The sequence below is a fragment of the Glycine soja genome, chromosome 6 (assembly GCF_004193775.1).
Source record: "Glycine soja cultivar W05 chromosome 6, ASM419377v2, whole genome shotgun sequence".
In the NCBI taxonomy this organism is placed as follows: Eukaryota; Viridiplantae; Streptophyta; class Magnoliopsida; order Fabales; family Fabaceae; genus Glycine; species Glycine soja.
The window spans coordinates 34774706-34789488 of NC_041007.1; the positions used below are offsets into that span (position 1 = coordinate 34774706).

Genomic DNA, 14783 nt, shown 5'->3' on the forward strand with positions numbered 1-14783 from the left:
ATCAATGTTGAGTATGTGCTGTTTTATCTTTTGGCAGCTAAAGAGGACATGAGGTGTGCTTTAAAGGAAATTGATGTTGATGAGGAAAAGAGGAAACAGGTCATTCTTTTTCCAGGAACTAAATATTGAGCTGAAACAGGTCATTCTTATACATGCTTGCAGGTGACATGTTTGTTATTTTCCTTAAGTTTGAATCACCAACCAGTTTTAATAATCTCTGTAGGGTTTCAAGTCAAGAGTTGAAGATGTTAGGGAAGAAATATTAAGGAAACGTAGAGCTAGGAAATTATCACCAACCAGTTTTAATAATCTCCTGCATCTTTTTATTAATATTTTGGCAATTTATTTCATGTTTCTTTGAAATCAATTAATTCTTTGAAACCAATTTAATTTATGATGTTGGGTGTCATTGTTTTTGTCTTCGTAGAAAAAGATTCTGGTAAAGAAATTGGTGTTGAAGCTGAAATTAAAGATGTAGATTGAGTCTTCACAGCTATAACATGTTGGTAAGTGTGAAGTAATTAGCAAATTTTGAGTTGAATACAGTTAATTAAGCCTCTCATGATCTCTTTGGTATTGTAAAATATTAAATATAAACACTTAATTAGAGGTATTTGTGAAAAAAATATTTTTTCATAAATTTTTCAGGGCATTTATTTGTCTTACTTGTATAGTTGTATATAGGTTCTTGCTATTTTCTTTTAACTGCATATGTAGTGATTTGCAGATGCATTTGGGTTGGGGTTCCTGGTGATTATTGCCTGTGCTGTTTTTCTTTGGATGAGAACGAGTTATAATAATCACTGTGAATCTGGGCATTCTGGATGACAAGGGTTCTGCAAATGAGTGTTGATGGCGACAACAAAGAATTGAAAGAACTGAATCGACGCTTATTTGAGATGGGAAGAAGATTGCTGGTGGGGAGAGTGGTTTATGCGAGGAAGTGAAATGTAATGGAGTTGCTGAAGAAGTTAAGGTTGAACAAGGGGGGGACTGTGGAGTCCTCCTCTGTCCAGCAGCATATACCACAGTCTCAAGGGGTAATAATTTGTTGGGAGAGGTTTTTGCATATTAGATCCCTTAAGGTCTTGCTTGTGGAGATTGATGACTCTACCCCGTCATGTTGTCACTGCACAGATTGCAATTTTAGTTATGAAGGTTAGTTATTCTCCATTTATAATGGAATTACTTATTTGTTTGGTTAGGTCTGGACACTAACCTTTTAATAATTACTGTTTGCATTGTCAAATTTTATGTTGCTTACCTCCTTTTGTATGTTGGTTAGCTATACATACCAGTGCATGCCCAAGATGATAGGTGTATTTTTCAAGAGGTAAACAATTGAGACTCCACCTCCATTACCAACTTTTAAGGTACTGCAGTAATATATTCTATTTTCCATTATCAAAGCTTTTTTTAATATATATATATATACATATATATATATATATATGAGACTGGTTAACTTTCATTTATAATATAACTTTTAAGGTACTGTAGTAATATATTCTTTTTTTTTAATTTATGAATTTATGTTTCATAATTAATCAGAGACAAAGGTTTGCAAGTGAAGAAGAATAAGCAGCCTTGAATTTTTATTTTTTGTTTGTATAGTTTTTTGTGTTTTCTGCCTTCTGTGTGTGCTATGACTGATTTACTTACCTATCACTGGTTTAATTCTATCATTATTATTAGTACATAATATTTGTGTTAATTAACTCTTGAGCTATTTAATTTGCAGTTTAGTGTTCTGCAATTCAAGTTAATGTCCTCTTTGTAGTGCATCGTTAAGTGAGATACGATCTTTTGGGAGATGCTTTTAAGTGAACAACTTGACATGATGATGATTTCTTAAACTTTATTTCCTTGCAAATGATGAAAATTTTGGATTAAATTGAGAGCAATGTGTTGAGTTCTTCTGCCCTGTTATGTGGTTCTAACTCTAATGCGAATTAAAACTGATGAATTGATGATTATATTATCATGGAGACTGACTTCAGTTATCTACACATGTTGTCTACAATCCATGCATCCGACAAACTACTTCCATTCTTTTAAAATGCTGTTAAGAAAATCATGCATTGTTGCTCTGGTACAACCTATAATGGAAAATAGGGTTTATTTCTAATGTAGTGTTCACTTCAGCCTTTTTGGGCTTGTCTTCTCCTTAAAAGGAAAAATTAGCCCAAACAATTTTTTAAGGTCTTAAAAATAAAAATATATTTTTTAGCGACTAAAAAGAAAGAAAAAAAAAATAGACCTTCAATAGAAAGCTAACTGGAGGAGTTTTATCTTTAAAGAGAAGAAATGCTTAAAAAATAATGACTTGGACCCAATGTTAGCACATACAGTTTTATGGTTTTACGGAGGCATAAGCTGATCAGTCTCCTACTTTTCCATCTTTGATCATTTATTTAAACATGCTCTTAATTGCTTATGCTTACAAGTTCAAGAAATCTCTATTTTATTTTCCTTTCCTTGTGAAAATGATATTGTGGAAACCCTCAGCCTTGCAACTTTGATAATATATATCTGTGTGTGTGTAGGGTGGTTCAAAGTCAGGAGGAGAAAGCACTTATTCAGGTCTTTCTAGCAAAACTGAGCAGGAAGCAAGAATCTCCCATAAGTAAAAAGGCATATTCTTCGGATCATCATCAGGATTTTGATCAGCAACATCTGCACCATAGACAACAACTTCAACAGGAGATGGCCAGGAATGCCCCAAGAGCAGCCTCTTCACAGAATCAATCAGCAGGAAAATCACCTCAAGAAAAGGTCTCACTCTCTTTGACGGTCTTTTCCTTTTAAGTTTTATTTATGTCTCACACAAGTAATTTTTTCAAACACAAGTTTTTATTCAAAGATTAAATGTGAACACTTCTCTCACTATCAGTCTAAACATTAATTCACCATATTGTGCAAGACTAGTCTCTTCTAGTAGAAGCATTTGAGTTGGGGTTCCTGGTGATTATTGCATGTGCTATTTTCTTTTAACTGCATATGTAGAGCTCTTTCACCTTTCCGTTAGCCCAAAAATCGAAAGCTGGGAATGCACGAAATGCCATAGAGTCTCAAAAAGCACCAAGAGCCGTTTCACCTTCCCGCTTCCCCAAAAATGGTACCGGTCACAACATGAAGCCTGAAAATTGTCAAAGACCCATGGATGATAGAAGCTTTGAGGTTATTGCATGGTTATAAAAACTTTAATGATAAATTTGTGTAAAATTATATTAGGAAATTGTATCACAATGAAGTGTAATTTGTACTCTCTAAATCTGAAATTATATTTACAGGCTAAAACTTGGCCAAGAAATGACCATGGAGGCACCTCGGAAAAACGATTCTTTATTTGACAGGTGTAGCTCTGAAATTGGGAAATTAACAACTTGTTATGATGATTTCACGGTAAGTGAAACTAACTTTTTGTATTCATTTGACTTCAGATTGTACTCGATTTTAAAACAGATATTGAAATAGTCTTATTTTCAATTTTTGCTGGATAGTTATTTTATTTTTTTTCTTATTTATTTGTTTAATCCATTTTAATTTCTTGTCAATTAAAAGAAGTATAGATTCTTAGTTATATTGGTGAAGATACTATATAGTACCGTGTAGTACATATTGATAAAAAATTGATTGATATTATCATGAAACTTATTGATAAAAAAAATACTTGACAATGAACCTGAGAAATTTGAATTCTAGGACTGTTCTAAGTATTATACTATGCCTATGGACCTGAGAATGTGCTTTACAATTTATATTATCAATAAATTTTAATTTAAAACTAGTAATATTACTATCTTTTTTGTTAGAAATTGGTATATTTTACAAAATTCATTTGTTGCCCAATTTGTTTAGGGAATCTTTTAGTATTTAGCATTTCATTTCAATTAACTACATATCAGAATGATTCAAACATTTATTCTCGAAAATGATAATGAACTTTTATGTTATTTTATTTTTGTTACATTGCTTAAAATTCAATTGAAAGACAAGGTTAGCAAGAAACTATGACATCAGTTATGGCATTGTCTATCTTCCTTTGAAAATGGTTTCCAATTGTTTCTGCACTGGTCTGCAGTTTCACTTCTCTGGAATAATTTTAGATGACTTGAAATCAATAGAGATTCTCAAAGGCTTTAGCACTATTCTCAATTTGCAGTTATTTGGTGTATCTAGTTGGAAAGAAATGCTACAATTTTAACTGGTTGATTGTTGCCTCTTAAGTTCGTTTGGGAGCAACTAGTTCACTTAACTTTTTTGTGGTGTTCTGCTAATGGTCCTTTTTGGGAATGTCTTTGTTAGATATATAGAGATTGACATGTTGTATTACATATTTTGTGTTCATAGTTTTTTTTTTTTTTTGTTTCCTTTCATTCTTGGTGGATTTTCTTTAGGATTGGTTGTCCTCTTGCATTTGCATCTCTCCTTTTCTTTGTAATTTCTTTGTTTATAAACAAAACCATTAATAAAAAAATTAACGTAGAAGGTTGCAGTTACTGGTCCCAACTGTTACATATTGGATAAAATGGTAGGCCAATATGTCACTGAGTTTGAAAGTAATAAGGTATTTGAGTCTTACTAGACTCCTCTGGTTTTCAGGAAAGATTAGGACATGTCTATAGCTTGTAGAATCAATGTTCCTTGTGACTAAAAAACCATTGGCTAAAAGAAAGATATAGTCTTTCTGCTCTTTCTTTTAGCATCAAGAATCTAGCATCCCCATTTCTCCCCATGATAATTATTTTTGTGTTGTGACTGCTTTTGCTTGGATCAACAACAACAAACACCACTGCCACCAAGCCTTATGCTATTTTGTGGGGTAGCTACATAGATCAATTGATGCCACGAGGCTCTATCTATATATGCTAGAATCAAGAATATTTTAAATTAGCCTTATGCCAAGAGGCTTTCATTGCCTTGGATTGGGGCGCCATCCCCTCCTCCTAAATTTTAAGTATAAAAAAAAATATTAGACATGATTAAGCGAAAAGGACTTGTGCTATTGTTTTCATAATGTATCATGTATCTTCTTTTTCCTTATTTGATACATTTGGTGCACTTGTGAATATGATTGTATATCTTGAGGAAAAGCCTACCTAATTTGATGTTATTGGTAGAAATGTTCATAAGTTTCTGTATATTCTATTCTAGGTAAATATTTGAATATGCATATTCAATCATATTTAATTGGCCATCTACAATTTCTTCATTGATCCACTGTCTAATCATTTCATTAGTTAGTAGTTACAATGAATATTCATTGAAATGCATTGTTTTGGTATATCATTTTACACGAAACTCTTAATAATTAGAATCAATGATAAAGAATGAGTAATCAATCCTCCGGTGTACATCCTGTACTTTATATTCAGTATGTATGATTAACTAAAGCTATGGGTTATGACCTGCTGGCATGTGACCTTGGATGTCTATATTACATGGCATCAAATGTTAATGAATGTACTTTTCATGGATGGTCCATGATCCTTGCTATCATATAGTGCATCATGGTTAAATTGCTACAAAGAAACTGAACGTAAAAAAGTTTATGATGAACATTAGTTTGATTGGGAGCACATTTCAATTCAATAGAGACACATTTAGGGCCTATTTAATTTGAGAAAATATTTTCTGCTTTAATTTTTTGTTTTTAATAATAATTACAAATTTGAATATACAATAAATAAAGTGAAAAATAGTGATATTTTTGTAATTATTATTGAAAACAAGAAATGTAAATAGAAAATATTTTCTCGACCAAAATAACTATTTACTTTTCTCATTCTTGTTCAATTATTTTATTCTGTCTTTTGCCATTTACATTATTGATGACTGTGATGTTGAATCATCTAAGCTTCTCTTAACTTGAAGATTATATATTTTCAGTTTTTTATGCTAGTTGCTTAACTGCAAATGTAGTGGAGCGGCTTTGGAATTTTGCTTGGCCTTCTGCCATTGCCTTGATTCATCCAAGCCTTTTGCCCGTTGTTGTGATGGGTTTCTTCACCAAAGTGGCTATAATTGTTGGTTGTCCCTTGGTTGGCAAACTTATGGACCATTTTCCAAGACTGTCTGTATATAAACTATAAATTCAAGAGTGTTTGCATATAATTGCTTAAAACTAGTAATATTACTATAGTTTTTGTTAGAATTGGTATATTTTACAAAATTTATTTCTTGCTCAATTTGTGTTGATTTGACAAGAAATTTTTATTTTAAAATAATATGAAATTTTTATATGTTGTTGTACATGAAATATGAAATATCTTGGTTTAAAAAAATATAAAGAAAATAATATTTATATAATTTTTTAATAATAATTTTTTTATTATTTTAATTTTTTTATTTTTAAAAAAGACATTATAAGACGGTTCTCTGAAAATCGTCTTAGAAGGATACCCTTTTAAGGTGATTATCAGCCAACGACTATCTTAAAAGATTACCCTTCTAAGATAGTTCTTGAAAAACCATCTTAGAATGGTACACTCCTAAGATGATTCGGTTCTTAGCTAAGAGCAGTCTTAGAAAGATACCGTTTTCTAAGATGGTTCTTTAAGGAACTGTTGTCGGAAGTCTTGACTTTAAACGATGTTAGCTTTAAACACGATTCAAATTCGTCTTTGAATGACTTTTATCATTGTCGTTGTTTGTGACTTTTGCAGTAGTGAATAGCTTTCAGCGGCAATAGTTGTCGCATTCAAATTCAAGATTTCAAGGTACAACTGTACAACGGGTCCCAAGTGAGATCCATTGGGTCCAAGCAATGGTTTGGTTTAAAGATTCATGAGAGTGGATAAGTACATGAACATGCATAAGAGACCAACATGCATGGCATAAAGAAAAACATCCTTAATTATATTATACTATGACAGTATTAAATTAATATATGTTAGAAAATTAAAATAAAATAAAATAAATAAATAAGAACAAAATATAAAGCCTTGAATTAAATAACAATAACTGTAGTAAATAATTGGCAGAACATGAATCAACAATGCATTATATCATAAAATAAGTACAAAGAAAAAATAAATTAGAAGAAAAATAATTAGTTTGGGTTGCAGTGCGTAAATGTTATCCTTAGAGAGAAAATGACTCCAGTGCACTCGTAGGAAAATTTGATTGCGCTCCTCTCTCAAGATATGACAACCTGTTGGTTTCGATTGTGTGCAATGAAAGGATTCCGAAACTTCTAAACACCAATGTTCTTGTTCTCAAAAATAAGTTTTTATAAGAAAAAGAGAGAAAAATCTAGAGAGAAAGAAATCAAAATTATTTTTTTGCTTGTGTTTTCTAGAGAGAAAAAAAGATATAAATAAGCATAGAACCCTTATACAACAATAAAAATTTGATCATTGGAAAGTAACTTACAGATATCAAAACAAACGTAACAAATTGTATTAACCCATTAAAGTAAAATCTTAAAAAATATAGGAAATCTAATTTTACGTAACAGATTCTAAAAAAATATTTTATTTTATAAAATAGAATTAATATAAGTAATATATATTTATATATTTAAAATTATAAAACAAATATTTATTAACATTCTCCCACATAATTTAAAATTTTAAAATATTTTTTAAAATATAATTTGTATAGAAACATAAAAGAAAGAAAGAGCATATAATATTGTATTTTAGTATAAGAAATCTTTCAAGTTTGAGTCTTATACCTAGTATTTATGAACTTCCACCCGAGAAAAATGTAGTAACTTAATTGTCTTGAATTACACCTTCTTTAACCGAACTTTAGTACACAATCCCTACAATATTGGCTTTCAATTAGGTTCTAATCAGTGGTAGCACGTTACACAACCTTGCGCATATATCTTGTTTCGTGAGTGTCACTTAGAGATTAACCCATATCTCACAATGGTGGTCCCACCACCACACTCACTAGGTGAATCTTCAAAGAATGGTTTGTGACCCCACCCCTACAATAATTGTCATCGGATTCATTAAGAGGCATTTATTTTTACCAAAAATACACATATATAAATATATCAACCTTAATATTGATACAATTTTATTTTAGTGTACTTTAGTCAACAAGCAATTTCGTTGTTACCCATTGAACTTCATTCATGGGATCACTAATCACACGGAGATGAGTGTCCATTGTTGTAACTAAATAATGGACTCTAGTCTCATTCCCCTCGACGACTCAAGTACTTGTTGACGCGTCAACCATTTTGTAAGCGGATCCGCAATATTATTTTCTGACCTAACAAAGTCAAGATAAATGACAACATGAGAAATCAAATTTCTGATAGACTTATGTCTCACTCTTAAGTGTCTTCTTTTTTCATTAAAATTTTTGCTAGTAACTTTAGATGTAACAACTTGATTATCACAATGCATCAGAATTGGAGCTATAGGCTTATTCAACAATGACAAATCACATAATTTTTTTAAAAAGAAACTCAACCTCATTAGTAGTAGTATTTAAAGCAATAATTTATGCTTTCATGGTAAAACGTGAAATAATAATTTGTTTAGCAAATTTCCATCATATTGTACCACCAGCTAAAGTAAAGACATAATCATTTGTCGATTTTGTTTCATCAAAATCAAAAATTCAATTTTTATTAGTTTTAAGAGAACTAATTTCATCATTAATAGCTTCTTTTCAATAAGGTGCATCAATAGACCTCATGGCCTTACCATAAGTTTTAGGATCATCTTCAAGTAGAAAAGAGCAAAATTCAAAATCAAAAATCCTTAACTTTTTAGATCTTTTACTCCTCCTAGGTTCAAAAATATTGTCCTTATTAACATTACTACAAGATGATAAATTAGAACAAGAAGTATCACAAACAGATTTAGACAATTTATTTTTCCAAGGAAAAACATTTTCAAAGAAAGTGGCATCACTAGATTTCATAATAGTACCATTAGAAATTTCGGATACTTCTAAATTAACAACCAAGAATCTATAAGTAGTATTATGCAAAGAATATCCAACAAAAAGATAATCAACAATTTTTGGTCTCATTTTCCTTTTCTTATTAATAGGGATGTTAACATTTGCAAGACACCCCCACACTTTAAGATATTTCAGATTTTGTTCTTTTTTTCTCCATAGCTCATAAGGGGTTTTTTCAAAAAATTTATAAGGTACTCTTATAAAAATTTGACATGCAGAATATAAAGCTTCACCCCTCATATTACTTGGCAAACCAAAACTTATAAGCACAACCATCACCATATCAAGCAAGGTACGATTTTTTTTCGCGTAATACTATTAGATTGAGGAGCATACGGAGGTGTCACTTCATGAATAATACCATGCATTTCACAAAAATTACTCATGTCTAAAGATGTGTATTCTCCACTTTTATCATAACATAAAATTTTAAATTTTCTTTCTAATGGATTTTCTACTTCTGTTTTATATGCTTTGAACTTATCAAACAACACACTTTTGTGATTAACTAAATACACATAACAATATTTGGAGAAATCATCAATGAAAATAATAAAATATCTCTTACCACCACGTGTTAACACATCATTACTATCACATACATCACTATGAACCAATTCAAGCAGGTTAGTTTCTTTTTCAATACATGTAGTAAAACTCTTTCTAGGTTGCTTTGCTTGAATACATGTTTCACATTTTTGTTTTAAATCAATGAAAGCCTTAGGAATAAGATTAAGAGACATCATTCTTTTGATAAAATTCAAATTCACATGTCCAAGCCTAGCATGCCACATTAGAACATTCAACATTTGCAACAAAAAAAGAAATGGTGAATATTTTATTAATAGAAAGAGACATAAGACTTAATTTAAACAAACCATCACAAATGTAGTCTTTACCAATAAAAACACCATGTCTCATAATAACAACTCTATTGGACTCCAAAACAACCTTGTACCCTTGTTGGACTAACAAAAAAGTACTTATTAAGTTTTTCCTAATATCATAAATATGATAGACTTCATCTAAAACAAGAAAATTCCTTGAAAATAGCTTTAGCTTCACTTGACATTCTTCTAACACATGTGTCATACTCTCATTTCTCATGTTCACAGTACATGTACTTGATTCTTGATATAAAGAAAATAATTTTTTATTAGTACACACATAAACATTAGCCCCGAAGTCTATAAACCAATAATTTGAGTTAAAAACACAATTTAACTCAAGGCTAGTGACATGGTACCTGTCAGATGGGGAATCAGAGGCAGCACTAGTGGTAACAACATTAGCCTAAGGTTTAGGGAAAGACGTAAGTTGGCAATGACGTTGAAAACAATTCTTGGCCAAATGATTAACTTGCCCACAAACAAAGCAAAAAATTTCATTTCCCGAATTTTTATCCTTAGGCTTATTGTTGTTATTAAAAGCATTGTTCTTATTTTTAGAAAAAGAAGGTTTTCTACCAAATTTATTTTTGTTAAACCCATGCTTTTTGAAGGACTTAAAGAAAGGTTTGCTAGAGCTCTCAACAAGATAAGCCTTAGAGTGAGAATCAAATTTTTGCAAGTATTTTTGAGATGAACGATATTTATCCTCAATGCGGAGACAAACAAGCAAATCATCAAAGGTGAAACCTTAACGTTTATGTTTCAGGCTTCGAGCAAAATCAGTCCACAAAGGAGACAATTTTGAAATCATGAAAGCCACAAGCATAATGTCAGGCAAAACAATTCCTTTCAATTTCATGTCATAAACAATGTTTTCAAATTCATGGATTTGATCTGAAATAGATTTTCCATTAATCATTTGAAACTCAATCATTTTTTCACAAGAGTATCGACTTAAACCTTTTTCAGTAGATCTATATTTCAATTCAAGTACTTCCTATAACTCAACAGAAGTTTTAGTATGACAAAAAAATTTATATATGTTATCAGCCAAAACACTTAAAATGCGTCCATGACATAAAATACCTTTATCAAAAACATCATGCTTAGTGGTAGAAGATTTGGTTGCATCAATTTGAACTATATCAATAAAGAAAGTTGAAATTTTTATTTCTCTTTTAGAAATCACAAAGTATAAATCCAATTCAATAAGTCAGAATTTCATTTGTTATTCCCAACAGAAAAAAATTTCACTCGTAAATTTTCCAAGCTTACTGGAAAGGAACTTAATCATATCCATGACAGACATTTTGATAAAATAAAATGCTATCGTAGAAAAGACTATGCAAGAAGAAAGTGAATTTTTTCTCTCTAAGACTGTTAGAAAATGAAAATAAAAAAAATAAGAAGAAAATACAAAGCCTTGAATTAAATACCAAAATAACAGTAGCAAAATAACTTTAATTGGTAGAACATGAATCAACAATGCACTATATCATAATAAGCACAAAGAAAAAGCAAATTAGGAGAAGAAATAATTAGTCCGAGTTGAAGCGCGTAAATAATATCTTTAGAAAGAGAACACCCCCACTTGCTAGAAAGATCTGATCGCGCTCCTCTCTCAAGATACGACATCCTGTTGGTTTTGATTATGTGTAATGAACGGACCTCCGAACCTTCTAAATACCAATGTTGTTCATTAAAAAATAAGTTTTTATAAGAATTATAAGAAAAGGAGAGAAAATCAAGAGAAAAGAAATCAAAATTATTTTTTAGAAGGAAAGAGATATATATAGGTATATACCTCAAACAAACAAAAATCTAACCGTTAAGAAACAATTTACAAATTTTAAAACAAACATAACAAATTATCAATATCAAAACAAATATAATAACTTGCAAATATAAAAATAAACATAACAAATCACATTCCTCCATTAAAATAAAATCTTAAAAATATAAAAAAAATCTAATTTTATATAATAGATTCTAAAACAAATATTTTATTTTATAAAATAGAATTAATATAAATAATATATATTTATAAATTTTAAATTATAAAACAAATAAGAGGACATGGGTGGTCCACGTACCACAAAGAAAGAAAGCAACAAAACTTTTGTTACATGTCGGCTCGACAATAATTAAGCACTGGGTTATTTCATGTGATCATGAAAGGAAAAGAGACAAGGGCACTGATACGAGAAAAAAAGTCTCGAAAGAGAAAGATTTGTTGTAACCGTTTTTTCCTGAATCACCGGCATATTTTCAATGGAGACATTAAAAAAAAAGTTGTGAGTGATTCTGAAAGGAGATGAGTACTCCACGCACAACTTTTTTTTTTAGCCTATTGATATCAACAATCAGGGTTCAAATTTTATATCATTAAGAGACATAAATTATTATTACTTGTATTAATAATTGTTAGTCACACATCTCTTCTAAAATAGAAAAAAATAACTAATTATATGCATAAATTTATTTTATTTTATAAGTAATTAAAAAATAAATTAAAGTGATTATACATTACTATTATAGTATTATTGATATTATTGGATATCTCTAGCCAAATGCCAATATGAAACAAAGCAATGAAAGGTTGAATTTGCTCAACCTCCAGCGTTTAAAATTCAGTGCATGAGAAGTTACCGAGCCAACGTGATCAACACCCCAACTGCAGTTTTTGGTGCCTAGGAGCATTGGCGAATCCAGGAATTTTCTTTAGTGGGACAAAGAAATTATATATACTCTCTTTATCTTTGTTTATAAGAATATTTAAAAAAAATTATAATATTCTTTTCTCGTTGTTTATTGTATTAATTATTTTTCCTTAAAATATCCTTAATTAATTAATAATTTTTTAGTCAAAATAATAATTGCAAGAAATTAAGGAGATGGATTATTTCTCTCTTATTTAGGATCGGAAAAAAAATAATAAGTAGCAATCAGTTAGAAAAAAAAAAGTGGAAAGAGAAAGATGATTAATTTTTTTAAAAATAAAGATAATTTTGAAATAATATAAATTATTGACAAATTTAATTTCACCAATTAAATTAACTAATCTTTTTAAAGGGTGTTAATTAGTTGAAATAATCTTACAAAAAAATTACTGAGGGAGTGACATTTTCATAGAAAAAATATTATAAATTTTTACAATATACATAATGTCATGATAAAAAAAATGTAAAATACTTATATTTTTACAAATTATAATTTTGTCCTTGTACTTTAAAAAAAGTAGTAACAAGAACTAAATTTATTTGTTTTTTAAAGTATAGAGGCTAATTTAATTGATAGATATGAAATTAAAAATACTAAAACCAAGTTTGACTTGTACTACAAAGACTTATCATTTTAATTATTTGGTTATTTCCATTATCAAAATTTAAAAAAGATAAAATGATAAAATTAATACTAATTTATTTTCTCTTTTATTTTATTTTTTTATAATTTTTTACATTCGTTTAAATGGGGCAATATCGATATTTTTATAGGGACAAAAAAATAAAATATATGAAATATATTCAAGTAAAAGAAATTATTGTGGGGACAATTGGCCCGCATAGGAGATTTCGCCTTTGGCAATCTGATGCAGCTCCATTAGAGCTTGTAAGCCTAGGATCTTCTTCATCAATGGATTCCTTTGCTTCTTGGAAGATGAATGGCAGCGGAATGGAGAAAGGGAAAGAGAGAGGAGACGCCACTTCAAGGAGAAGATGAGTCTAGAAGAAGCTCACCACCATAGGAGGCCATGGATAAGAGCTTGGAGGAAGAAGGAGATGAATGAAGGGAGAGGGAGAGAAGAGCACGAAATTTTGTGCTCTAAATGAGCTTTGAAATCTGAAGTTTAATATTCAAATCATCAAAGTTCCAAAAAAATGCACACACATGACCTCTATTTATAGCCTAAGTGTCACACAAAATTGGAGGGAAATTCAAATTTCACTTGAATTTGAAATTGAATTTGTGGAGCCAAACTTTGGAGCCAAAATTTCACTAATTATGATTAGTGAATTTTAGTTATGGTTCAGCCCACTAATCCAAGATCAATTCCAAGATTCTCCACTAAGTGTGCTTAGGTGTCATGAGGCATGAAAAGCATGAAGGACATGCACAAAGTGTGACTATATGATGTGGCAATGGGGTGTAGTAAGCAAATGCTCACCTCCCCCTCTAAAATTTAATTGGATTGGGCTTCTACCAATTCAATTAAATTTATTTCCAACCACACACATCAAATATCCACTTAGTGCATGTGAAATTACAAAACTACCCCTAATACAAAAACTAGTCTAGGTGCCCTAAAATACAAGGGCTGAAAAATCCTATATTTCTAGGGTACCCTACCTACATTATGGAGCCCTAAATACAAGGCCCAAAAATAATGAAACCTTAATCTAATATTTACAAAGATAAGCGGGCTCGTACTTAGCCCATGGGCCCGAAATCTACCCTAAGGCTCATAAGAACCCTAGGGCCTTCTCTTGCATCTCTGGCCCAATCTACTTGGAGTTTTTCTATCCAATGCCCTTGCGGAGTAGGATTGCATCACAATCCCTCAATAGAGGAAGTGAAGTGCAAACAAGCACGAGCAAGAAGCAAGATATTCTCACATTTAGAGAGAAAAATTGTGAGAAAAAAGAGTCTTAGAGAAGAAAATTAGTGAGTTAATTTGTGAGAGAGTTGTATCCACAAACTGAAGATGCATTATTATTGTATTGGGTAAATTATAATTTTGACTTCTCTAATTTTTTAAATCGTTCTTTTGAATTTTAATTGTAATAATTGATTCCTAAATTTATAAATTGATGATTTTGGTTAGATTATTAAAAAATAATTATGATTAATTAAGTTATTAAATTTATTATAAACTAATTAAAGCCATCAATTATTAAAAAATAAAAAAAAATATTAATAATCTCATCTCTCCACGACATTATACTCCTCTTCTCCACAAGC

At 30.3% G+C, this 14783-nt stretch overlaps 1 protein-coding gene across 2 annotated transcripts; it reads left to right on the forward strand.

The window, feature by feature from the left end:
• The first annotated feature begins 722 nt into the window (after positions 1 to 722).
• Positions 723 to 6154, forward strand: LOC114414148. 2 transcript variants are annotated; one of them, XR_003667134.1, is made up of 5 exons: positions 723 to 1158; positions 1286 to 1373; positions 2547 to 3180; positions 3294 to 3405; positions 5893 to 6154. XR_003667134.1 is itself a non-coding variant. In XM_028378483.1 (4 exons), the coding sequence occupies exons 1-3, from the start codon at positions 2707 to 2709 to the stop codon at positions 3351 to 3353; spliced, it is 303 nt and encodes a 100-aa protein (XP_028234284.1). In that variant the 5' UTR covers positions 2364 to 2706; the 3' UTR covers positions 3354 to 3405; positions 5893 to 6154. The 2 variants fall into 2 exon arrangements, 1 of the variants encoding a protein (XP_028234284.1); XM_028378483.1 differs by lacking the exons at positions 723 to 1158; positions 1286 to 1373 and having other exon boundaries at positions 2364 to 2775; positions 3007 to 3180.
• The last annotated feature ends 8629 nt before the right edge of the window (positions 6155 to 14783 follow it).